Source organism: Vanessa tameamea, chromosome 4, assembly GCF_037043105.1.
Source record: "Vanessa tameamea isolate UH-Manoa-2023 chromosome 4, ilVanTame1 primary haplotype, whole genome shotgun sequence".
NCBI lineage: Eukaryota > Metazoa > Arthropoda > Insecta > Lepidoptera > Nymphalidae > Vanessa > Vanessa tameamea.
The window spans coordinates 8485148-8512512 of record NC_087312.1 but is presented as its reverse complement, the minus strand read 5'-3'; the positions used below and the strand labels follow the sequence as shown (position 1 = coordinate 8512512).

General features: G+C 30.8%; 2 protein-coding genes across 6 annotated transcripts; one reads left to right on the top strand and one right to left on the bottom strand.

Moving 5' to 3' along the window:
• The first annotated feature begins 477 nt into the window (after positions 1-477).
• On the top strand, positions 478-3488 carry Csn8 (COP9 signalosome subunit 8). Its single transcript, XM_026631571.2, has 4 exons — positions 478-639; positions 1083-1153; positions 1610-1791; positions 3190-3488. The coding sequence occupies exons 1-4, from the start codon at positions 586-588 to the stop codon at positions 3438-3440; spliced, it is 558 nt and encodes a 185-aa protein (XP_026487356.2). The 5' UTR covers positions 478-585; the 3' UTR covers positions 3441-3488.
• A 109-nt stretch (positions 3489-3597) lies between these two features.
• On the bottom strand, positions 3598-27239 carry LOC113394309 (chitin synthase chs-2). Of its 5 annotated transcripts, none has more exons than XM_026631570.2 (23): positions 27095-27239; positions 18727-18834; positions 12179-12423; positions 11901-12067; positions 11205-11532; positions 10915-11114; positions 10492-10810; positions 10180-10400; positions 9814-10081; positions 9343-9605; positions 8999-9209; positions 8724-8924; positions 8306-8532; positions 8062-8229; positions 7673-7978; positions 7343-7584; positions 7088-7238; positions 6864-7016; positions 6428-6604; positions 4997-5164; positions 4644-4887; positions 4425-4570; positions 3598-4107 (listed from the first exon to the last, which is right to left on the bottom strand). In XM_026631570.2, the coding sequence occupies exons 2-23, from the start codon at positions 18819-18821 to the stop codon at positions 3910-3912; spliced, it is 4698 nt and encodes a 1565-aa protein (XP_026487355.2). In that variant the 5' UTR covers positions 18822-18834; positions 27095-27239; the 3' UTR covers positions 3598-3909. The 5 variants fall into 5 exon arrangements, with proteins under 5 accessions (XP_026487355.2, XP_026487354.2, XP_026487353.2 ...); XM_026631569.2 differs by lacking the exon at positions 6428-6604 and adding an exon at positions 6090-6266; XM_026631568.2 differs by lacking the exons at positions 18727-18834; positions 27095-27239 and adding an exon at positions 13710-13947 and having other exon boundaries at positions 4425-4561.
• Between the last annotated feature and the right edge of the window lie 126 nt (positions 27240-27365).

The window sequence follows — 27365 nt, the reverse complement described above, 5'->3', positions numbered from 1 at the left end:
ATTTAAATGCTGATGTTATTAATAAATTATAAAATAAACAAGTATTGGATTAAGGGTCCTACGCTGCTGCATTACGCCGCAATAAAAACAAAGCTACAAAAAAAATTGGTATTATTTGTTTTAGTTATTAGTCTCAGCCCTATATATGAACTTTACAACAAAAGAAACTCATTTTGGCCCAGCTAAGATGCTGCAGCTGTAATGCTTGAAGTTGCGGCTAAATTACTTATATTAAATCTCTTTATAAATAAAGGATTTCTGCTCTAAAATATTACATCATATTCTAGACCTCAGAACACATATATGTACTCCTTGCGGATTCCTAGGTTAATTTATAATTTTTACTCAGTGGTTTATTTTTGTTATCTTTAATGTCTAGTATCTTATATGTAATCTGTTGTTCTATTGTCAGACCATATTTTAATGTCAAATGTCAGTGTCTATGTCAACGTCATCTGTCATCGTTATGTCTCATTTCATTTCGCAGTTAAGAATTCACGACTACATAAAAAGTTCTAATGTTAACAATTGTTTATTTTTTAAAATAGTTTCACGTTTAACAAAATATTACTTATATTATAAACCATGATTACAAATTTTGATAAGCTATGCACAGAATTAGAGAAACAAGAATTGGAGGTGTGTAGTGTTTGTTAGATTCTCAACCGGTACATTTTTATGTAGTTTCACTTATGTCTAAAGCTTCTATTTCCTTTTCATAGACATATATTATAAAGTGAAATAGAAAAGTTCAAATATATAGAAGGTCCTTCAATATTTGAATGTTTCTTCAATGAACAAACATTATTGATATAATATGCTTTGTTTTAATTATAAGTCTTTAATAAATAAACTTACCGTTTAGAATATTGCTCTATCATAAGGGACATTGGCAGAATATTTTAAGCTCAATTTGAATAGATTTACACTAACAGAAGAAGGAAAAAATAAAAAACATATATTCTTCTTCCGAAGCATATTAGTACATTTGAAACCATTTCTTTACGAATTACTATTTGAGATTGATATTGTTTTTTCTCTTCCAAAGTAAAATATTTTATAAAATTATTTATGTATTTCAGGCAACAAATGGCGTAGCTTCTATAGCAACATATGCACAATTATTAGCAATATACCTTTATCAGAATGATCTGTAAGTATTAAAAAATGTTATAATTATATATTTTGAGGATTAAGTTTCCACCAGGCTACTTCTATGCGAGTTAGTGGATATATATGATAGATTTTCATCTGTCGCATGCAGGTTTTTTCTCTGTTTTCTTTCACTACAAAACACTAAATGAATTATAAATGAAAATGAAGCATATAACAATTCAGTGGTGCTTTTCGGGGTTTGAACTTGGAATCATGAGTAAAAAGTTTATTCACTAGTCTAAGTACTAACAACAGGGCAGGTCACAGCTCTTCTCTTCAAAAAGTTGATATCTTAAGGTCTCTTCTCAGCCTATAAATATATAGGCTGTTATTTTTACTTGTTTTATTATTATTTTATGATATGGTAGGTGATTTTAATAGATATTCAACTGTTAAAAACATCACCATGCTTTTTTCATGTCATTTATTTTATTCAATATTATAATTCTTGCAGATGTAATGCGAAATTTTTATGGAAAAGGATCCCTCAAAATATTACTAGCAGCAACCCTGAATTAATGGCAATATGGGCTATAGGACAAAAACTATGGAAAAAAGATCTTGGTGCCACTTACCTTGCTCTCTCTGCATACACATGGACGGAACCAGTCGCCAACATAATAAGAGCTCTAGAAGGTGAGATACTTGATGTGTAAACAATTTATGTTAATTGTATACTATGCAATATTTCTCACAGTGGTGTAGCTATGCCAATGCAGCTGCAAGGGTGTCCCGGCGGGCCCCAGGTGATTTAACTTTTATTTCAAAATACCTTTACGAGGAGAGCTCTCAAAACAGTTAAGAAAAACTACAAGGAAAAAGTAAATTATGACACAGGTAATACAAGACCCAGCTTTCAGGTGTCTACTGCCGGGTGACCAACTTTTCATCCAACACCAAAGTCCAATTATTTTCATAATAGCCAAAGATAAAGGCTATTTACGCCACTGATTTCTCTAAATATATTTAGAGAGCAGTATTATTATGTATGCTATTGTTGAATAGGTAGTAAAGAAACGGTGACCAATATGGGATAAATATAGACTAAAGATATACTTTCATCTACCATTCTCCAAAACCAATGCATCCTTGACACTATCAATCAAAAAAACTGTAAGATATTGTGGCATTTTCATTATATCTGTTAATGCATGCCCATTATTTAATGTGCCTCCACTTTGAATTATTGGCACACCTTTGTGAGCAAGCAGACCTATATATTTATATTACTACTCTGTTAATAGAATCTAACTTCTAGATTGCAATTAGACTAAAAGACTCATTTTCTTTTAATGAAATCATTAACCAAATATATGTATAATATTTAAATAATAACAAAAATATTTAGTCTCGCAGGTATCATACAATAAGAAAATTACCTAACAGTATAATATATTTTCAAAATATAACCATAATATATTCTTCAATTAACAATGATACCACCAGAGTCATTAACACAAGTGTTTAATAAAAGCTGTCCAAGGTGAGGACATTGAGGTATTCCTAACATAATGGACACAAACAATTAACATGTTTTTCATAGACAAGCACATAGCATAGACTTTAAGTTAACTTATCTATAATCACATTATTCAATTGGCGAACAAGAAACAATTATATTTAAAAAAAATCTTATTGGAATAACCTTACAAGTTACAATTATCTTAATCTCCTTAAAATGAAAATTAATTTTTCTTCAGTGTTGTTATTAAAGAAGCCGGACAGAGCATTGCTTTTTAAATATATAAATATTTAAATCTATAAAAGTCCAGATATACATATCCAGTAGGATACTACTAGTAATATTAAATCAAACAAAGGTTAGACTTTAAAAATGTATTAAATATGTAACCATTCATTTAAAACTAAATGTATAGGTGGAAAATGAAATTATGTATTAGAATTGAAACAAATACAAGTTGATAATAGATAAATACAATGTAAGGTAATACAGTTATTGATAAGGATTTCTTATATTCATTTCTAGCTGAAGTCTTTATAATTATTTATATACAAACATATTTTTTTTTTCAGAGAAAGTTCGTGAAAGAGCATTCAATTTGGTTGGACGTTCATATAGTTCGATATCGATGGACACTGTGGTGCTAATGACAGGACTGAGCCGAGACGCAATTTTGCAAATATGTCGAGACCGTAAATGGGATATTCATGCTGATGGCGTCACTATTATACCAACTCCACCCTCTCAACCAGCCCCTCTACATACATCAAGTGAAGACCAATTGTTCAAGCTCACTGAATTTGTGTCATTCTTAGAAAACTAAATTTTGATTTATGCTTATTTAAAAATAAAACTGGCTAATTAAGTATAATATCTTACTTTGATTATACAAAAAAAATCCTCCATTTGAAAAATTTGCTAAACGAAAAATCTTCATTGTAAAATCATAGCATGGTAAAGGGTAAATAAAACCAACCAAGTTAACCATATGTAAATGTATATGGATGTATCTTATAAAAGAAATACAAAAGTAAAGTGGCAGTGTAAAATTTCATATAATTATTTAAAAAATATTCGAAAAGCATTAGAACACAATGTTTTCACATCAGTCCGTCGATGTCACTTGATACAATTATGTAATATCACAAGAAGGACGATATTCGATTCGCAAATTGATTTAAATTACAATAATTACTATTCTAATAAATGAGTATCTACAATTTTAAAAACTAGATATTTTAATTCGTAATGTTGGCAACTCTCAGTTGTTAAGACAAGTTTGCACTTGTTCACTAAAATCTTCCCTGGAAGGAAACTTGGTGATTTTGTCTCGGTTGTAGTCTGATAGAGTTGCTGTCGTCTTCATCACCTAATGAGGTCTCGTACCCTCGATTGACCATACCTCCGTTTGGTTCAGCGAAAACGTCTTTCACTGATATATTGGCTGTTGAAGTGCGGTGACGCGGAGCAACTCCATGATTGTTATTTAACTAAAATTATGCCAAATCGATTAAAATTTAAGTGAATAGTAATTAAAAGGCACTTGACTTATGGATAGATTGAAGTATGAAAGTTGTAAAATAATTCCGTCAATACTTACATTTAATAGTAGTATTGGAATCAGTGTAATTCTTCATTCTACATTTTATCTTAGACCTTATGACAGTGCATTGGCAATATCAAGAACAATTTATAGTTATTATGATAATATCTATTTGCAGAGGTGACCATTTTCCATCAGGTACGGTCGTCTATTTTACAGTCTACCCTTTTGCTAGATATAAATTAAAACAAAAATAACCATTACCATTCCAGTAACTCCATATTCATTGTTAGCGCCAAGTGTTTGCATTTGTGACTTACGCCGCTCGGCCATTACTGAGTTTCTCCTCGTTTCCAAAGCCTTAAGTGTTTCTCTACGTAACGTCATCTTACGGTTTAATACTGGAGTACCTAATTAAAGTTATAATTATTACTTGAAAATATAACTCAGATCGTGATTTAATACGAAATTAACATTTTATACCTGGACCATCGTTTGCGTTCATATTAAAGAACCGTTTCTTAAAAGCGACATCAAGTGTTCCTATGTTCCTCTTCTTTTGTCTCGCTTTCTCTAAGTTATGTATAGTTTTCCGTCTTCCAACGTTTTGGGGCCCTGAGCCGGAATCATTATCATATTCGTCATCTAATCCATTTAGTTTTTGCAAATCTTTCACGATTGCTATAGCGTTTTTATCCAGTAACGCGTCTTGAGATAAATCTTCTGACTATATACGAAATATAATTTAAATTATGGTGTTATATTACTACATTTAAATTCTAAACATTATCTTGAATAGGTATATATATGAATAGATATTAAACTGTTAGTCTTACCTTCTTTGCACAGAACCAGTTCAATTCAGTAGACGCTAATATGTGTGAAATAGTTCCAAATCTATGGAACAGCATAGCGGAGAACTGAATAATCAAGATCAAAGCGAAGAAGAATACAAAAACTAGACCAATTGGTTCCAATTGCAAGTATTCTTTCGATATAAGCACCTGAAAATTCAATAATATTTTAACATTTTGTTTTATTTCCATGTGTAAACTGCGGCAAAGCGTAAGCAAAAAAATAAAATGTTCAAATATATCATAATCACGCTTTATTATTTTTAATTCTGAATGCGTCTGTTTTATGTTTGCTTATATAACGGCGTTTGAAGTGAGCAAAAACATTTTTATACAATAACAAATAAAAACAACGTGTATTTTAGTTGTAAAAATATTTAAAAATGTGCTCCGCGCCACTTTCTTGTATAAAATTAACATGAACATGTTTGGTGCAATATGAATGCGAAGTGCTTATATGAAATTTTATTTTAAACGAGTATCATAAAAACGTTATTTCGAAAGGTTTAGAGAAGTACATAATTTTAATGTTAAAACAAATCACCACATTATCAGTGATTGAATTTATTTACAAAGGACACCAGTGACTGTTAACTGACACAAGAAATTTAATAGAAGAAATACCTTCACCTTAAAAGAAAGATAGATCATAATTCTTAGGGTGGTGCAAATATTAGAGGTTTTTGGAAACTTCACGACATAGAAACAGTACTTGAAAAAACAATACTTTTAGTTTTTTTTAACCTATCAAATTATTACTGCATGTCTGGTTTGAGTTCATTTGGAGAAAATGCTGTTAGCATTGAGTTCCCTTGTACAGTTTTTGTACATTAAAGTTAAGAAAAAATGTTTCTATGTTATAAATATTATTTTTTTTTCAGTAAAACAGGAAGTTTAGGGCCTTGGATTCGTATTTGGGATTGTGTAAAACCTTCATACTACATCCAAGTTGTTTAGTCTTCGGTGTGGTAGATTTAGAATCTCCATGCTGGTGTGCCATCCCAAGACAGATCGGTTAGAAGGAGACCGTTAGACTTGTGAAGTGACACACATAGTTTGTAATATTTGGCTATACCTCGCCTGTTTCCTCGATGTACGTAATGTTGGTCTTTACTCCCAAAGGCCAAATCACGTGGAGTTGATCTTTGTTGAGTTGTAATAAAAATACTATCAATATAAATAAAGCATTGAACATGACAAACGCAAACACTGATTTATTGCGAAGCTCTATTAAATCACGTGCAATTCGAGCCTGTAAAATTACACAGAACAAAGCATTAATTCTATCAGCTTTCAATGGTGACCGAAAAGTGACATTGGGTGGAATTTTAATTTTTCGCAAAAGGGCTCGTGTCGTCGTTCCAAGTCATCATTGAAAGCAGATCTCTTTAGACACGTTTATTCCCACGTTACCTCTTGCGAAACCTCATCGTATGTTATATTAGTTTTAACTCCAAGTGGCCACTTAAAATGAAGGTTGTCCTTGTTGAGTTGCAGCAAGAAAACAATGAGTACAAAAAGGGCATTTATCATTATGAACGAGAATACAGACGAGTTTCTCAATTCTTTAAGGTCCCTGGTAATACGTGCCTAAAATTCGGGGTAAATTAGTAACATATAACAGTAATTATGGTTTTGTGCTTAAATGCGTATCTTGAAGATATTTTTGTCATTGTGATCAACTGTAAAAAATCATCTTATCATATATCATATTAATTTATTATTATTCACTAATAATAATCCATCTGTTAACTAAAGCAATATTGATAATACTATAAAATGTTTTATTTCGTTATTTTCATAAGCTTTTAATTTTAACTGCCTATTATTTTTAGTTATTCAATTTTACCTGCTCTTCCTTATTTGCGTCAATAGGATAAAGATATTTGTCAATAAGCTCTTTCCAAAACGATAATTCCGACTGGCTCAAAAAGTCAACTTCTCCTTTCTTTAATTCCGGGTCCTCTATCCAGTACGGATTAATCAAATCATCCCTTTTTTCCTACAATAATATTTCATAAGTAAATTTACGTCACTAACATTACATGTTATATTATAATCAAGTTTGCTTACTCTTGGTACTGTAGACATTGTATCAGTTTCAGAATCAGAGTCGTGTTCTTCTTCGCCTTCAGCCACGGTGACCAGTGGATCTCCATTGGTGCTACCTCTCATTCCGATAGACAACTTACGTCCTCTTAATTGGCCATGAGGGTCTACAATCCTATTAAATAAAACGATGAATTATTTTAACAATAACATTTAAAAGTTTGAATAAATAAAATATATTCGTCATATAAATTAAACTAAATTAACTCGAATCCTGACCTTTCTACGTTCTCTAATTTTTTCTCCAAGTTTTCAAGAGTTGACGAAATATGCATGAGTTGCACTTTTTCTTCGTTTCCTTTGGGATGCGTACAAAGCAAACACTTAAACAATCCAGCAAATGAAAACTCGATAGATCCCTCTTCTTCATCGCCATTTGCCCCTGGAAGGAATCCTAGGAGCGACTTTTGTTTTGCTTTTTTCTTCGCGTCCTCTGCATCTTTCTTTTCTTGTTCAATTTCCTAAAATTATATGAACAATTATGTTTAGATCCTTTAATCCACCGAAAACAATGTTTTTGAACAGTTATATGATTTCACATAGTTATACCTTTTTAGTCTTTTTCGTCTGAACTTCTCTTGTACCCCATGATACAACATTCAGATTAATTACTGAATATAAAATCAAAAGCAAGTACATAGAAGGAATAGATAGTAGATAGATTATTCCGGGTACTATACACCAAAACTCTTGCGGATGCAAACAAGCTGCTATGAAAAACGAACTTGAAAGTGATATCAAGAAAATAGCTGAAGGCGATCCGATACCGTCCTCTCCTAATTGGAGTGCCGTACCGACGATTACAGCCATCATTATCATTGCATATGCAGTTGATAATATTTGTGCGACCAGTAACTGAAAGGTAAAAATGTTACCAATAAAATATATATTTTTATAACTTAAATAATCTAATAATATTTTTTATATAATTTTATTACCTGATATTCTGATTTCATCGTGAAACAAACAAACATAAATATAGCGATAGGATACAAATTGTATTCGAAAGATGTCCAATTGTCGATTCTGAAAGCGGCCACGAAAGCACCCACCAACATAAGAAATATAGTACCAGGACCAAGAATTGTACCACCCATCAACATCATCTGTAAAATTATTAATCTGTAATATTATTTTACTACTGAAATGCAATTCATTAAAAAGAAAAGTTTGAAAATATACCTGGTAGGCAATATATGGAGTTGAAATGTTGTCGTTGATTTTAATCGTATGTTTGTAGTCCACAAGCAAGTCCATAATATTAGCAAGGGTTGAGGGTACCCATCGACGACGTTGGTTATAAAACTCGTTGAAGCCTTCAGGACAGTGCGTATACGCATCAGAGGCAGCTGAATATTCTACTCGATAACCTCTTTGTAGCAAAAGCGTACAGAGCCAACGGTCCTCCCCTAAAAAATAATAGTTAAGTTTGTTTCTAGTATTTAAAAATTACATATAATCATAATTGTTTTAATTTTTAATAATTATTTAACTACAAATTAAAAAATATCGATTTGCTATGTATACTATGAAATTTAATTGAAGTGAGTTAGGGGGTTATTGGCCTCATTTTATGGATTATATTTCATTTTAAACCAACCTTGATCGTATTGTACATAATGCCGGGCTTCGTCAGATCTCAAGGTATATTTCTTCATAACGTTGTCGTCCATTAGAGCTTTTCCCCTGAAGAGGGAGAAACATCCAGGACTACAAAGTACGCAGCCGATCATGTGCTCAGTCGCCTTTTGCAGCCAATGACCAATAGCGTACTCGAACATTTGATACCACACCATGGGACCTTAGAAAATTAAAAAGGTTAATAAATTAAAAAAAAGATCAACATTAAAGGGACTATAAAAAAAAATTAATTACCGGATCCAACAGGATGAATACGTCCACAGGCTGCACCTAAGTTTTTATTTTTCTTCATCAAATCGATAAGCAGTCTAACAGCGGGCGGTTGGAAATCAATATCTCCGTCAAGAGTTAACAAGTACGTATTTTCAGCCATGACTTCTTTACGATCTACTGATATCGGTAACTCCATAAGACGATGTCCGAGAAGGTAGTACATGTACATGACCTATAACAAAATAAATATTTCCTTATTAATTTGATTCCGCAGGACTAGTTTTCTTTGTAGCTAAGTTACTTACGCACATATTTAAGCTAGTTTTGATTATAAAGTGAACATTCAATGTTAAGACTACGTTTACCTGTGACCATCGTTTTCTGTGACGAATCTTTGCCTTATCTTTCAAGTGACAGATCATTTTAGTTTTTCCTGGTAATACCCACGATAATCGTCCCCCGTATGGAGCGGGATACCTTTTCGGCGGTCGTACACGAATTATAGTTTGATGAACTTCCGAAGCAGCTTCGTCTATTGTGTCCACGAGAAGCTTGACGAAACGGTTTACTTGAGAATCGTCATCACTATGGTCAGAAATTTCAAAAGCGTCGTCCAAGAATATATGAGCTGAAAATATAAGACAATAAATAAATATTTAAATAGATGAAATTAATCTGCATTTTAATAGATTTTGTAGTGGTTGAAAAACTTGAACTTTTTAAGAGAAAAATTGGAAATCCATTACGATAATATATGACGTCATAGAAATTGATAGATATAATAAAGATACTTATACGAAAATTCATGAAAATGTTACACAAAACAAAAATCGTACTTTCGAATTCGTAGTAATCTGGATCAACAACACGCAAATACTTCTGGGCAACTCGCCGAGCACACTGATCTTCGTCTAATCGTAGAATGGATTTTAAGAACTCCATCATTTCATCTTTAGTTTCGTGCCACATAGTAGCGCAACTGTAAATTCTCGTGATCTGATCGGATGACTTAATCGTTTTAGGAGACGAACCAGTGTTATCAGTATGAACAGAAATGGTTTCATAGTACTCATCGCCTTTCTCTTTTTCGATTTCAGCGAGATCCTAAAATATATTATACCACGATATTATATAAAGTAAACAAAAATTGGATATAATTAGTTATTAATATTTTATAATCAGGATTATGTTTATGATTATACCTCAGTTTTTACATCCTTATGATCGTCTCTTTTTCTATTGAGGGCCATACTTTGATCAATTAACAAGCCATTATACATTGGAAGTATGAACAATTTTTCAGTAGATGCCAAACGTTCCGCCTTTGGAGTCCATATATGAATCGTAATCCACGTCTGTGAAAGTAACCACAGCAACCATATCCATGCCATTTGACGAGATATGAAATCACTGAGTGAAAATACTAAAACAAATAACAATTAAATCAATCTCATAATAATTTAAATTGAAAGGTGATTAAATTAATCGTAGCAGTGATCGAAAAATAGTTTTACCTGATGGACTCTCGAAGAAAAGGTAGTCCGGAACTGTTCCATGGAATATACAAGTGTCGCCATTACGTAGACCACATGCAGCGATCAAGAAATTCACTACCAAAGGTATTACAAGATTAATCGGAAAAGCATAACTGAAACCTTGAATAAGGATTTTGCAAGCGAACTTTCCGAATATATAACAGAAATACGCGGCAAACACTTGAATTAATAATACGTAGAAAGCTGATTTATATACAGCTGCAACCTCAACCGAATCTCCTGTAAGAGTAGCGTTAGCTAGATCCGGTATAACTGTACTGCCGAGTTGAATTTGTACCTGAAAACATATTATATTTTTAATTAACTTATTGGCAATGAAAAGCAGTGTTTATTTATTATCATTAAATTGATGTAATTTAAAAATAAACTGTTAATTTTCACCTCTTCGACGACTATGTTATGAGGTCCAAACCCTGGGTTGAATAGTTGGAAGAACATAGCTGGGTCGTCACCTTCCATCCATATGGCTAAGAGAATACACATCAGAAATACAAGGATCTTCCAAATTGACATAAATCGATATGTATAATAGCGAGTGTGGTTCAGTTCTTCTTTTAATCTTCCCAAACTCTTGATTATCCCTAAAAGTGAAATAGTAAAAATGAACCATTTTTAAATAGTTGTGTGTTATCGTAAATATAATACAATTGAACAATTCTTTCAATTCTTACCGATCGGACTTTGGCGAGTCACATAGTTTTCCCACCATCCTAAAGATATACACAACGATGAAATCGGGATGAGCCACAAGACAGGTTTGTTTTCTAACAGTGGCCATACAATGAAACCAGTGACCTGTGCGACAATCGCAGCCATGTCGACGATAACTTTAACAAAGCGCTTCGAGTCACGCGAGTTCCGGGAGAGCAGACCAAGAATAGCAGGCACGATACACAGACAGTTGGTTATCATAGCACCTTTAACTACATCCAGTTCTGGAAGTATTACGAAGAACAATAATCCCATTCCTATAGTATGCAGAGATTCAGCAATGAAAATCTGAAATTATAACAATGACATAAATTGTAATCACAAAAAAAATTAATATAATTTACACATTTATTAATTAAACATTTATTTCTGGTAGTAGTTAAGTAGGTAGTAGTCTGGTAGAAGTAAGTTTAGAAAACGAATCTGTTTTTTATTATTAAGTCTTATAACTAAGACTCGTTAACTATTATATATATATTATTTAAATCTTTATTGCCGAATAAATTGTACCTGATACTTTATGCAAACTGAAGTTTCATAATTATTTTTATTGTCTTTCTATTATGAATGTATTTATGACATAAAAAATGAATAGATATATTTTTGTATAGTAATTTTATTTGAAATTTATATACTTATTTAAATATCAGGCTTACCACAATGAATTGTATGCTGGTAGGTGTCTTCGAAGATTTAAAAAAACATATTCTGACTGAGCGAATTAGTGTGCCTATCTCCGGGATCGCGAATGCTGCTAGGACCGCCCACATCCACGCAACTCGTTCCTCATCTGGCAGTGAAACTATAAATTGCTTATCTCTACCTGAAATAAAAAGACATAGTATATGAATCTGAACATATCATACATACGAGGAAAGCAGATCACAGGACGCCACATCATCTCATCTCATCACAAAAAAGTTTTGTGTCTTACCTAAATTCTTATTACAATATGCAAGTCTTTTATCTTTTTTTAGTTGCGAGGTCATGAAAAGTACCGTGCCCTTGGCTATAACGCCAGATCCCAAAACAACTATGAATGTTATTGTATACGCCAAAACTTTGAGTATCCGTACTGTAAAGTCCAAACATTTTTGTGTTTCCATAGACCCACTGTCCTGTTTCGGTGGGAACTCTCTGAAGACGTCCCATCCTTTTGTTTCGTGTACAGTTCTTTGACTGAAATAAAAAAAAAAATACGTTGATGCATTATACAGGCAGACCGAAAATTAGTTTACATTAATTCATTTAAAAACGAATTGAAATTCACAGAACTGGACGAATATATATATTTTTAATTATTGATACAATTTATTTTCTGTAATTATTTACAACAAAAATGTTATCTAGAGGTTTGTGGTTTCTTTTAATTTAAATATAGCTTACAAACTAGCATGTACAAGTATCATTTGATAAATCTATGTAGTTATCCAACATAATAATCAATATTATAAATTTGCCTCTTATTATTTTCTCTTGTTCCTGATATAATTTACACTTCTAGATTTCACGTGTCTAGCTAGCGTTCATATTAAATCAAGAAAAACAACTTTCACACGCGACCAACACAAGACGATATTCTCTCGCGTTATTATTGACACATTTTGATCGACTTCCTTCCTGAGTGTGTATGCATGACCTTATTAAATCGTATGTGTTAATCTACAATTTCTTATATGATACCGGTCACAATTATTTTTAAATATACATACATAGGGAAAAATTAATCTTCACCCTTTATTCAGCGTTGCCTACTTTTGGGTAACGTATAATATGACATGCACGTAACTATAGCGTTCGTAAATACAGAGTTCATATAGAGTAAAGAATTTTAAGAACGCATTCACGCTTTGTTATTTAAAAATGTAATTGTTGTTCTTTTTTCGTATACAAGTCGATCTGTTACAATGCCTGATAGTTTCGACATAGCGTTCTTGCTTAGCCACTGTTGTGTCAGGGGGTTTACGTAAGCTATGAGCGGGTAATGTATAATTTTAACATTGCGAATGTAGCGACCATTTTTATTTATCATTTTTAATTATGTATAAAGTTGTGTGAAGTCAAGTTAAATATCTGTTTAATTTAAATGTTTTAGCAAGCTGTTATGATTCATAACTATTATGATATAAATAAAAATCACTCAGTGTTAAGCAATTTCAGGTTTTTCATAATTTAATATTTTAAAGAAAAATTTATAACGCCACTGGCGGCATTAGAAAGTTGTAACGCTTAGTATGTCCCGCCTATTAATTTTCTCACAACATTTTTAAGACATTAGTAGGACATCCACGTAATTATATTGCAAGAATATATTTTATCGAATTTATTACATAAATTAAAATATATACATATTTCTTATATTTTTTTATCCATTTCATTGTGACTAGTAATTTTTAGATTAAGAGGATTTTATGACAGTAACTATATCAAAATTAGGAGAAAGCTTATCAAATGTCTAAACAAACCTGTAAATACTACAGTAATTGCTGTAAATCGAGTTGTTATTATTAGCCACATAAATAGGTTCAACTTCTACAAAATCTTGTCTCTCGTAATAGCTCTTACGGTCTTGGTCACTCATTTTTTTGCATCACTGTCCCGTAATAAAGAGAGCACTATTATCGCACATCACTAGTTATATCACAATAGAAAGGTATTTATTTGAGTTACGAGCAGGGAATGGGTCCTGACTGTTCGAATATTATTCAATAACTCATTGTTCCAATCAATCGAGGACGGCAAACGGTGCGATCGCAATAGCTACTGTTGGTGGCGGCACGCGCCTACCAAAGGCATCAGTGTGCCGTATTGCTGGACAAAAAAGGAATATTAATTTTTGTATTCGCAAACAATGTGAATGACATCTTCGAATGATGAGTAATAATTTATGTTCGTTTTTTTTAATCTATATTTAATTTGTTTGTTTTCGACCACCAATTAAATATTGACATTGTAGTTCAATTGTTTATTTATTGCACATAAAACCAACAGCAGCCTTATATTATCGAATGCTCCAGACAATTTAATCATCCACTATGACACAAAAAGTATGATGTTATGTACATAGCTTACACCTTTTTACTTAATATATTAGTGTTTCACAATTATCAAGACATAAAACATTTAACTACTCGTTAAAATTAGATTGAACAACAACTTTTTTAATTATGTAAGTTAATAATAACTTACGTAAAATCAGAACGCTATTATTATTAATATTTTTTAAACTATTTTTAATATATCTAATCGATATTATAAAAAAAATATGTTAAGAAAACGAAATAATGATACTATCGTTTTTAATAATATTTTTATATTCATATAAAATTAAGATGATAAAAGAAAATAACGATATATATTTTTCTAGCGATGTTTATTTAGCAGCATTGTGCACTGAGTTCTTCGTTCTGCGGTGGTGGGCAGGCGAAATTACATCGCCTCGATAATTATATTGTATTAGTAGCTCACACACCTGACATGTATGGTGCCGCGAGAAAGAAAGTGGCGTTCCAGAAATTTTGAGTATTTCATAACCTTATATATCAATTATCATTGTACAGAATATTACTATGCTAATACGTTAAGTAATACGATAACCTATATAAATAATTGTGCTCAACTTTAAATATAAAGTTACAAATTTGATCTCATAAATAATTAGTCTATATAAAGAGTAACTTCTTTAGATTGCATGATGTGTATATATAAATTAAAACTAGTTTAATAAAAAATATTTTTAGTATTTTTAATACAAAATATTCAATACCTATGTAATCTATTCCTGAATCATAATAAAAAGGTCCTGTCATTGCTAATATCACGATTCTGACGGCTATCATTAAAAGTAGAGTCTACCTAAATACGTGTCGTTTCCACGCGAATAAACTTAATCGACTTTAACATGACCTTTATTTTTAAGCCCATAAAGCTCATATTTTTATTATGTACTTTACTGTATACAAACAACACATCGGCTAATGACATCATGAGAAGTTACGAAGGCCCTAACATGACTAGCGTTTGGCGTTTAATCTATTAAAAACAATTTATAAGTTTTCAAGCTATTTAAGTGAAATGTAATAAAAACATAATAGAATATATACACAATAAAATTAATTAATATTTTTAAAATTTTTATTAATACAATGTTACGAATAACAAATCATAAAATAAAAACGTAAAATGATATTTCATTATATTGTTTTGTTTCTACATAAGCATGTATAAGGCAAATCTTAAGATTTCTCATTACGAAATACTTTCAACAGGAAAAGTTGTTAGTATGCGAAACACCTTCCCCAAATTCATGCCCAAGTCCAACGGTCAATGACCATGTCATAAAACGACTCATACACTTACAAGATTTTACCGATTTACCTTCCGTATAAATATAGCGTATGTTATTTTGTAACAACATCATAATCATTGTAGTCTAGTTGATGTGGTTGTATTTGATTTATTGAATCAAAAATCAACAAAACTTCTTTAAGAAAAAATAGAAATAAGCTAGCCAGACCCGTTTCTACATAATATTCGTCTCACGCACGACCCCGTGCCCGGTGTGTACTGTCCATCAGTTAAACCCAGACAAAATGCATCTATAGAATTATACACTTTATTTACATATTAATAAATGTCTAACTTCTTTAACCAGCTTATACTTACAGATACGACTTTGAATATATTAAAATAACGTTGAGCACATTAACTGGAAACGTATTAAAATGCAATATCGATGTCCTTAAATGCCTAAAAATGTTTCTTTTAGTTTTTGTTTACATAAGTATTCTTACAGAATTTTCCCGTTGTACATAGTTTTCTAAATAAATAAGTCAATCGTGATTATAAATGGCTTAACCATTACCGTCTTTGTAGGAAGAAGTGGGGCGCAAAAATGTGGCGCACTCGATCGAAAGTTGTGTCGTCAGAGTTGACAACCTTGGCATTTGAGCGGGTTCCGGCACCGGCCGCAGCGACCGATCGCGAACCGACCTCTAGCTTTATATAAAACGTAGCTATTGTTCACAAAATTTAACATTATCATATATCGTTAATTAATGATCTTGTATTCTTCACCAATTTATTTCTTGGTTAATTGATAAAATTAACAAGGAAAACAATCTTTAGATTACGAAAACTAAAACTATAAACTCTATTTAATATGGTTTTATCGCATGAAATTATTTTCAGGATAATAATGTAATATAGTTACGATTAATTACAAAACTCTCGTAAAATAACAATTACCCACTAACTATGGTAGCTAAGTTTATATCTATAGGTATGTTTTAATAACAAGTTTTTATTCTAATGAAACCCTTTTATAGATATTTTAATTTTATTTGAATTTAAAACTTGATCCAAGCTTACTTGTATCCACAATCTCTTATGACCTCTACAGGTAATAAATTCGATTATTTTTATTCTAACAGTAATATTAAATATATTATAAAGACTAGTGAAAATATATTCGTCTAAATTAAATTCTCACCTAATTATATTATTGCATACTTTTCACAAAATTACTCAACAGCTTTGTCAATGAGAGTGAGTAGCGTTCGTTATGACGCGATCTTCAGAACATTCACATTACTGATGCTGAGAATTGAGTCATACAGAATATTTCAAACATGAATAGCCAATAACATATTTATTTACTACAATTATATGATACATATAAATTATTCCCTTGAAGAAGACAAAATACTTATCAGACGACATAGAAATATATAATATTATACATTATTCTAAGATAAAATGCTAAATAATTGTTCAAAATTTACAGAATACGAGAAATATATAAACATATTCATTGTGTATATTATAGGAGATATGATGACAATTAAGATATTAATAAGATAAAAAAAACAAATGACATGTTTATATCACGTAAGTCAAAGCAAATAAATTCAATCTTGCCACGTATGATCGAAAAGAAACGGTTCAGTGAGATCGTTTAACAAACAAACGGAAACTTGCTTTCTAATTTATTGTTCCTAATTAAATCACGTGATTACACGTTACTTATTCTTTAAAATTATTTTTGATAAATTTTAGTTTCAGACAAAAGTCAACGAAATATTCTACGTTTAATCGAAAAGAATTTGGAAAACTTGATATAACAAAAGTTGCTACTTTCAAAACAAATCGTGAAAACTGAATGTTGACACAACAGCGACTGCTTGTTTAGCGTGACTAGTTAACATCAGAGATGCGATGATATCATACATTTGATGTTTATGTTAATTCATACAAGACTAAGGCGAATTGGGAAGACAGCTGGAACTATAACCTTGAGTTACAATAAGTATACTAGTTAGTAGACCATGGCAGTTACCAGACCTGAATTATTCTTAATTAAAGTTTATTACGGTTTACACCCGAATAAACGAGTCAGGGGATCCTCGCAAATGTATTTAATGCCTTTTGCGGGATGACCTACGTCCGATGTTATTTAATCATCTTGTAATAAATTTGAAAACTTTAAAAGTATCTAAAACGTTTACATCAATTATTTTTTTATAAGAAGGAATAATTCGATTTAAATAAATCGATCTGAAGTACTCATTCGCATTTAACTAGCTGTTAATAAAAATATATATTTTAAGTTAGCAATTATAAACCTTCAATTTGTGAACGACTTAGTGTTTGTCTTACCAGCTTTCGCTAGAAAAACGCGCGGCTTTCTCTAACTACGTTGACATAATTATTTATACATATGTCGTAAAGTACACTGCTGTATACCATGAACTCGACATGTAGTATATAATTTTAATAAGAAATAAACTATTTAGTCTAATTAAATTAATAGTAGTATAGATAACTATTGTGCAATAAAATTTATTACTTTACAAATTTTCTTTGTTCGAATACGAATATGAGATAGGTATTGAAGAAAGATCATAATAAATGTTAAAGTAAATTCTAATCTCTTTAGATTAAAAAAATATAATAGAGAAGTATAACAAAAAGTTTATATTTAAATGTCTATTTATAAAAAAAATAAAAAAATATAAATATATCTTCTACCATACACTATTCATAAACTTGAAGCTGCGGTTCAACAATACGTTGGCCTTTGTTTTCTTTGTCTTTGTTACTTAAAACATAAATATATTTTATCACATTGAATAACATTATACCTTCCTGTCCCCTACTGCCAATAAATACACCCGTATTCCTTTAATATTGTTGTCGTACTCTCTATATGAGACTAATACATTTTCTCTAATATGACGCATTCGAGTGCGACGAAGGTTATATCTTCGCTATTTTTGTATAATGTATAAACCAAAATACTATTTAGCTGAACTAGATGAAAATATATAAACATTGTTATAAGTATCTTAAATGTCATACGTTTAGTTACGTCACTAGAATCGTAAATTTTAGCCGGAAGATTTATTTTAAAACCTGTTACAACGTCAGCGGACTTTAAGATGGTTTTGACTATTAGCTTGTCTTTAAAGGCAATATACCAACCTCCCTCCATATGTGTCGTTTGCGAGCGGTAACAGCTCATCATCCGAATTGTCGCTCGTCTCCTCACGCCGCGACTTCCCCCCTGAAGTCGCCATTATTTGTTAGTTTCTGAAATATAATAATTAGAAAATAAACATATTTTTTTTGTATAAAGGTGCGTATCTGTATCTACTAAAAATAATGTTAAGGAATGCGTTGAAGTCTTTTGTAGCGACAGATATAATATATGTATATCATGACATTTATTTGTAAGCGGCTTTGCATGTGTCTCTTGTTGCTTACAAGGGGTTCTTAACACATTCTATTTTTGAATTTTCATATTTAGATTTTTTTTAACTATAGTTGTTTAATCGTTAATTTATATTTACAATAAATGAAATTTAATTAAAAAAAAACAGCGTATTTTTCTTGTAAGTTCTTCGAAGGTCTTATTTGTTATAAACAATAAGTAAAGTGAACAAATTATATTAAATTATAGGAACTCATACGAACTATAATTATAATATATATTATAAACTAACTTAACCTTACCCTACAAGCTATAGCGAAACGGGAATCGAAGCTTGTTTACAATTTAAAAAAATGCTTTCTAAATTATTTAGCATCAAACTTTTTTATTACTGTGAAATACAGTTAGTCGGAGAAATTGTTTGAACAAGTAACATTTCCCTTTTGCCTTTTTAATTAGTGAATCACGTTCCAGACGATCTGCGCATTCCGCTGCGAGCGGTCCCTTAGCCTTGTCGGTCATTCATCTTTCATAAAGACTTCGGCGTATTTGGTTTACAATTTTTCTAATATCACAAGAGAGATAATAAGAAATCTTAGTAACTTGTCTCCTAAATACCACCGACACAATTAAATTAAATGCAATCGTAGGAAATAATTTAATTTATTTATAAATACTTCAGCATTTTTTCGTTGGTAAAAAATGTTATTTACATTTATATGTTATTAAAATTCAAGAACTACCTTTTACCAACTTCAAAATGTAAGAACTTTTATATGATGTTATGTATATATATACCTATTTGTATATATGTCCACTGATTACTTGAAACTGCTTCTAATAAGATAGAAGATATAAATATATAACCACCGTGTAGTCACATATATATTGACTTTTTGTTTTTCGTAGTCGGTAAATATTTAGTAGTCTGTCATGAATATTTTATTTTACTTTACTTCTTAATAACGTGACAGCCGTTTTTCAGTTATTTAATCTACTTTATATTTATAGAGATTTGGGCAAAATCTTTAGGGCAATTTGTCTTTCAATTATCTTTTTTTTTTTTTGATGTAGGTTTAATATTTATTTTTAACTATATAACTATATAACTCACTTATTAAATGCGACGTATCTATTACAATTGGCATAGCGACTCTTATTAGATTGATGATGATTTTTCAAAAGTTGTTACGTCCAAGTCCCTAGAGCTAATTTTACGCAAAAATTATATAAACACATTTCTAAATAAACGTTTAAAAACAATGAGGTCAAGGTACTTTTTGAAACAATAGTTTAATAAAAAATAATTAACTAAATGTATAATAATTATAAGAATCTAAATCATTTTATTATTTATTATACTTTACGTTATGTTATATATTGCGGTGTTGGTGTACTAATTAACGTATAAAAAAATAATGAATAGGATATTCATATAAAATCGTGTGTTATATAAAAAAAATTACGAATGTACTTATAGAGAATATCATTGCAATGTTTCGTTTGTACTACGAGTAAATGCATAGTTCGTTGGAGCTGGAGGCGGAGGGCATCGACGACGGCAAGGTCAGCGACTTCCGCGCCTCCTAGCCAATAAAACAGCCTCTACTCACCGTAGTCAATATTTATATTACAATTTTGATCTAAAGAAATAGGAAAAGGTACATTGGATAAAAGTTTTAGCCATAATGTTTGTTTCCGGGTTCCTTTAAAGGACAACAGCTGTTTTAAGATCACCTGTTTTGACCAATTTTATTGTATCTTTGTTATATTATTAGATGTAAGAATTGTGTATGGATAGTAATGGTTTATAACTGCAACACAAAAGTGAATAATGCTGAGTAGAATATAGTCAATATTTTAGTTGTTTCTTTAGTTATACTATTTATGGCTGGTTTATTTTTAGAATTATTTTAATTTATTAGGTCATTGCCAATCAAACAGATATTTATTATATAAAGTTGATTTCGCGTTCTATTCATGTTTCAAAATTTAGCACGTAGCTACTAAGTATCGTAAGATTTGTACTGAGTATAGAATTCTACTCAAGCTCACTTTCACTATTGGCGGCCGCCAGCTGTTGCCCCTCCCTTCCCTCCATCCACTGCCTCAAAACCACCTTAGTACAACGCAACACTGCCTTACATTCTTAGCTTTAGCCAGTAACAGATTATTAAACATATTTTATGAATGCTTATCCATAACTAGTTCAAAGAATAAAAATATTCATAATTTTTCTCTAATGTATAAAAATCATTACCTTAAACACATTGATATTATAAGTAGAACTCATTTCACATGTAATACTCTTGTCCGATATTTTATTAAGTCACTTTTACTGTCTTTGATTTATTCAAGGCTATGATTGTAGTTTGAGTGGGTATCAATACGAATTAACATTAAAAAAAATGCTTTATTACAGTTTAAAAGTAAGCTATAATTGTGTTAGAATAAGTAAAGGTGACAGTTTCCTTCAGTTGCCTTTACCTTTGCCTCTCTATATTACTCTTTACGATAATTTAAAAAATAAACAAGTCTTAGGCTACGATTTGGGTGTTGTTTGGAATCATTTTTTACTTGTAATTGTCAAAAAATAATCACGATAGCATTACTTGCGGAATCTGACATGCAAGAAAAATTATTAATTACAAATCCACGAGGAAATCATTATTCTTAGACAATTAACACGCATATGCATATTGAGTAGGCTATGCCTTATCGATGTACTACAATTGCTTTTTGTAGGCTAGTTATTAGGGAACCGATTAATAACATGAAATCACCTTTATAAGTTAAGACCAAATATGAGTGTCTATTTTACATTAGTTTCGAACATTTGTTGTTGCTCTATCTAACTCATTAACACAATTTTATGCCTTTTATTTGACTCGTATTCATAGTTTTTTTAATAAATATAGGCAAATTTAATAACATGATTACCATTTTGTTAATATTATCTTAACTGACTAATGTCTACGCGGAAAAACTAAAATTTAACATAAATGATTGCTAATACAGGCAAAAAACCTTAATCAAAAACGAGTTTTGAAAATAATCTTGCATGTTTATAAATTGTGATTCATTGGTTTTGTTTTTCGTGTAAGCGTATTGGACTAATTGAGTAGCCTAGAATTAGTTCTCAGTATATGAAAAGCCGCTCTACCTGAAGTCTCGACTAAATAGGTAAATACTAGTTTGGTGTTGATTGCATTTTAGTTTACACAACATTTATAACCAAATAAAACTATATGTGGAATTTTCGTTAAGCTTATACTCAGCGTGCACTAATGATATCTGTTTATAACTTATTTATATTGAATCGTGTTTATGTTAGCGATCAATTGTAACAAAAGAGGTTTATCGGTGAAAATAATATCCAGTCTTGTCATATCCTTGTCTAGAATAAAAATATTATTAAAAAATATTTATAAAATATATAAAGTACTGACAAATATACTTTTATTAGAAAGCGTGTTTCTTAAGGTGAAGTTATCCGCAAAATGTCATTTATAGATCCATTATTTAATGTTATTCGATATTTGGCAATTAAAATAGCAGCGGAACGAAAATGGATAAATTAAGCGCAATAAGTTCAGCGATATCCGTTGAATTTTACATTTTTGCTAAATTTTTTTTAATACTGGCTTTATATTCTATATTTCTTCGCACAAGCATATTGTTTGTTAGACAGTTACTAAGAAACGTGGAGGAAAAGTTTTACCAGTACAATACTTTTAAATTTTTAGTTTCACTTAGATCAACCCATCTAAACCTGTAGTTAAAGTAAATATCAACTAACAATAAGTGAAGTTCGATGGATCTATTCATCGAACACATAACATGAAACACAAATACGGTGACAGTGAATCAATCCATAAGCATCTCTCTAGAAGAGCTGAGGTTGATTACTCGCTAGTCAGCTAAATACGAAACATGCACCGGCGACAATTAACTAAGTCTAGCGATTGATGCTATATTCATATAACTAATTAACTTAACTTAATAAATGACAAAATTATCAACGTCAAGACAAAACGAATCCATACTTACTTTATGTACCATATTAACAAGAATGATTAGTTTAAAGGATGATTAACTATTTGATTAGTTATAATTTGAGGTTTCTATTGACCAACCTTATTAATAACAAATATTCAACAATCACAGTTACGTCGTTTCAAATAAAGTTGATTTTTACTTGATTAAAAGTTTGCAAGCATCAATGATTATACATTACATGATTGTATTACAAATCACCCGAGACTGGTTGTAAGATAAAGTTACATAGTATACTGCAATTGCTAGGCCATTGATAGATCATGAGATAACAAAAAAAAAAATCGAAAGTAATCTTTATGACGTCTCACTCTCACATTTTAACAAACATTATACATATGTTTGTAAAAATGTGAGAGTGAGAGTGAGAAGCACAAATGTAATATTATCAACGACGATACTATGAATACGTAAGAATAATGCAGTAATATATTTTTTTAGTAAAAAAAAAAAGAAAACTTATTTAGCCTTTATTTTATTTCTGTACGAACGAACGAATAAAGATTATTTTAATATTCTGTATTGTTATAAGTAATTTAAGTCACCCATACTAAGAGGTAAAGTTTATAAACTGTATGACGCTACGATCGCGTTGATGTCTTTTACTCGAGTTGAGGCGAAGTTATAACATATTTTAGTAAGCGGTCGTGTACGCTTTAATGAATCAATAATATAATGATCGTAATATATATAATATTACAATAAATGGCTCACAATTACACCGCTATAAGTGAACCGGAATAGCTAACAATTATAAGATTACACAAAAATGTAAGCTGTCACTTGAACTATTAAGCCATACGTGATATTTTATTTTCAATGACCAATGGACATACAACTGTTTCGGTACATGTACTATTGTGAAAGTCTAATATTTCAAATTTGCAACGATAACAATTATCTTGTCAAGAACATAACTTTATGAGTTTAAAAACATGAAATGTATTTAGCCATATCAATTAGTAAAATTTTGTAACTAGCATTGCTTAAAGATAATAAAATATTTTTTTATTCAATAAAAAATATTCCTTGAACAGACCCATTTAGAGAAATGTATAAAAAATACATAACTTCGTAATAATGATGAATGAGTCAAGCCTTTTCTTGAAAAGCCTTATATTATTATTACCTTTAAACTGAATTAGTTTGATTGTCCTGGTCTTTCGTTTCGTCTAGTATTCGTAAAATAATATGGCACAGATACATTGAAGCTTTGAATATTGTGTTTCGACTCTAATCGAACAAGTGAAATATAAAACGCGCGATCGAAATCAATTGAAGAAGCTAATCATATTTATAAACACTGAATATAAATATTATCATGACAACGTATTAAAAAAAAATCGCAAGTCTTAGATCTTCGAAATTACACAATGGATTTTGATGCGATTTTTTTAATAGGTAGATGATTGATTCAAGAGGAAGGTTTACATGTATATTACATGCACAATATAGAGAGAAATGCTAGTAATTTTAGAGGTTTCTGAAGTGATGTCGTACATAAAAACATTTTTGCGTTTACATTGCTAACGTTGGCTGAACCCTACGAGATAGAACAAAATAATGTACTGTAGTATATTTAGTATCAGCATTGCACTCGTGAGCAGCCGGGGCGGGTCGCTAGTAAAATATAAGATGTACCTAAACCTAAAATTAGAAAGACTAAACACTACGCTAATTTTTTTTAAGGTTTATATATTAAATGCACTTGCAATTTGATATGATATTTTTACGAACATCGATAATTAAGGAAGTATAAAATAGTAATATTTTTTATATATAAAATAGTAATAAATCCATAAAATACCATTTTATCAAGTAACTTAAACGAAACACAGACTTAACAGAAACAAAGACTTAATTATGACCAAAGCCGGATTCGGCATTGCAAACGCAACCACTTGTTCTTAAAAGGCGGACTTTTTTTAAACCAGACGTAATCTTTATATGACACAAAATCTTTTTTATCGCTGGATGTAATATTTTTTTGGTATTTCTGTTATATTACATTCTGTTTAATTTATTGATGACATGTAAGTATTTGACCGGATCTGATGCTAAAAAGCCAGACATGGTTGGCAACCCTAGTCCTGAGGCTTCGGTACTAACTCGCTGTGGCTATCGATTCTATAGAATCGTTGTTCAGTATATGGTATAAAGCTCCAGTTTGGATCACCATTGGAGAAGTGTTTATTGTCTACGTTGTTGGCAGTGATAAGAAAATATATCCTTGGAAGTAGGGTTGTGTACTCTGCGCCCTAATTAACTTGTTAATCATTTTCCTTGATCTATGCATAAGCAATGCAGTGGAGGTCAATATTCAATTTAGTCGGTGCTTCTGCCGTAGTTTGACCTTAAACATATGATTAAATTTCATATATTCAACGGCAGATATTGCTATATCACAAAATTAATCATACTTTTTTATACAGCTCAAATTATTTTTTAAATATTAGAATCATCAAAATATATCATATACCGGTATTGAAAATTAGTATTGATAAATTTACATCAAATATATTAAACATGGAAATTTAATTAATATAATACTTACTGCTTCTGCTATATTAAATATATAGCAGAAGCAGTAAGAGAGTTATCGATATTAGTAAAAACTCATTCTTCTTACCAACCCATTTCACTGTTACATGGGACAAAGGCCTCCTTTCTTATTTTATTTTGCTGCTCCGGTGCGTGTTGTTCAATTATATATGTCAAAAACTTTATATTCAGTACATGCCGATGATCACAAGATTATCAACAATGAGCACGGATGATTTTTAAATACAAGTTAATCATATAAAAATTAGCTCATTCGGATTTGAACACACAATTTTCAGCTAAGATCTACGTACTCTATCCACTGGTCTATATTGGCTCTACGTTGCATATATTTTAAAATAAGTTTAACAGTGGCCTTTTTATAATCAAGGTAGGAATAATATGTACGTTCAAAGACGAAATAATGTACATTTATTATTGCGAAAGCGGACATCACTAATGAATGTTATAAGAACAATTAATATTAGCGTGCACATCGAATGTAACGTATGTAACATGTACGTTGTAAGTGAACATCGCTTTGAATGCGTAATGCAATATTTTTACTAATTATACAATTAATTTACGGAAATCAGAAAATGTTTTTGTTCCAGTGAGAACGACCCTCTGTCGGAACCGGATATACACGAGGCCTAGAAGGCCACGCTACCTCTTTCTCATACAATTATGTCAGTTTATACACGCCTACAGATGACTAAATGGAAACTATGAAATAATGTATCATTACCAACAACCATGTAATGTCATCTTCATAGATCATTACTTTTTTTATACTAATGGGTATAATCGTTCAAAAGATAGTAAGGTGATAATATTCCATTAACTACATTCGCCATATATACCATAAATGAACAGATATATATTTTAATTAATTTTTAATCATCAAGATCGTTAGACTACGATATTGAATCTTTGATTTCATTAAAAATATTCTTCTTTTACAACTGGTCATTTTAATTCGGCAATTAGCGTATCATTTTTAATTAATTGAAATTATCATAAAAGTGAAATTTTATAATATTAATGGTTTATTCATTGTTATGATATGGAATGCCCTCTGCGGCTAGTTACTCACTCTTACTTATGCGATACAACCACCTACATTCACTTTTGCTTGGCATTGCAATCACGATATCAGGTAAGCGATATGAAAGCTTCATATTATAATAACGTTTATTCGTGAATTACACTTTTATTAGCTAATATTTACATTTAACCTACTTCGCGGATTAGTAAGAGTTTCGAAGTGACAGATCTACACTTTCGAAAACGACACGATCTGACCATATCCGTAGAAACTTCTAAGCTCTGTCAAAATATTGTATTATTTTTAATTTAAATGTAAAATATATTTTTTATTTAAAAAGATATATCAGTGTATAGAGAATCAGATACATTGTGAGATCTATCGGATCGCCTCGCATACTTTCGCAGCTGATCACGTAACCTCGCGAACTACGAAAGGTCACACGAAAGTTTCACAAATTTTCCAACTATTGTTTAAATATGAAAAATACTTACGTTTTTATCCAGACGTATGTGAAATCCGGATTTACTGTCACTTCACAATTGAGTGGTATGAACACATTCGCGGGTCGCGCGCATGGTGCGTGTGGTCGGTCGGGTCGCCGCGCGAACACTGCGGTCTGCGACCGACAGTCGCTACCTCCTGACTCACTTGTAAGGCTTTTGGCTTATGGGTTTTCTACTTTGATCAAATTTATCTTAAATTGTCATTGCTTACATTCGAATTATATTTAATATATATGTAATGGAATGAAGATCTTGTAAA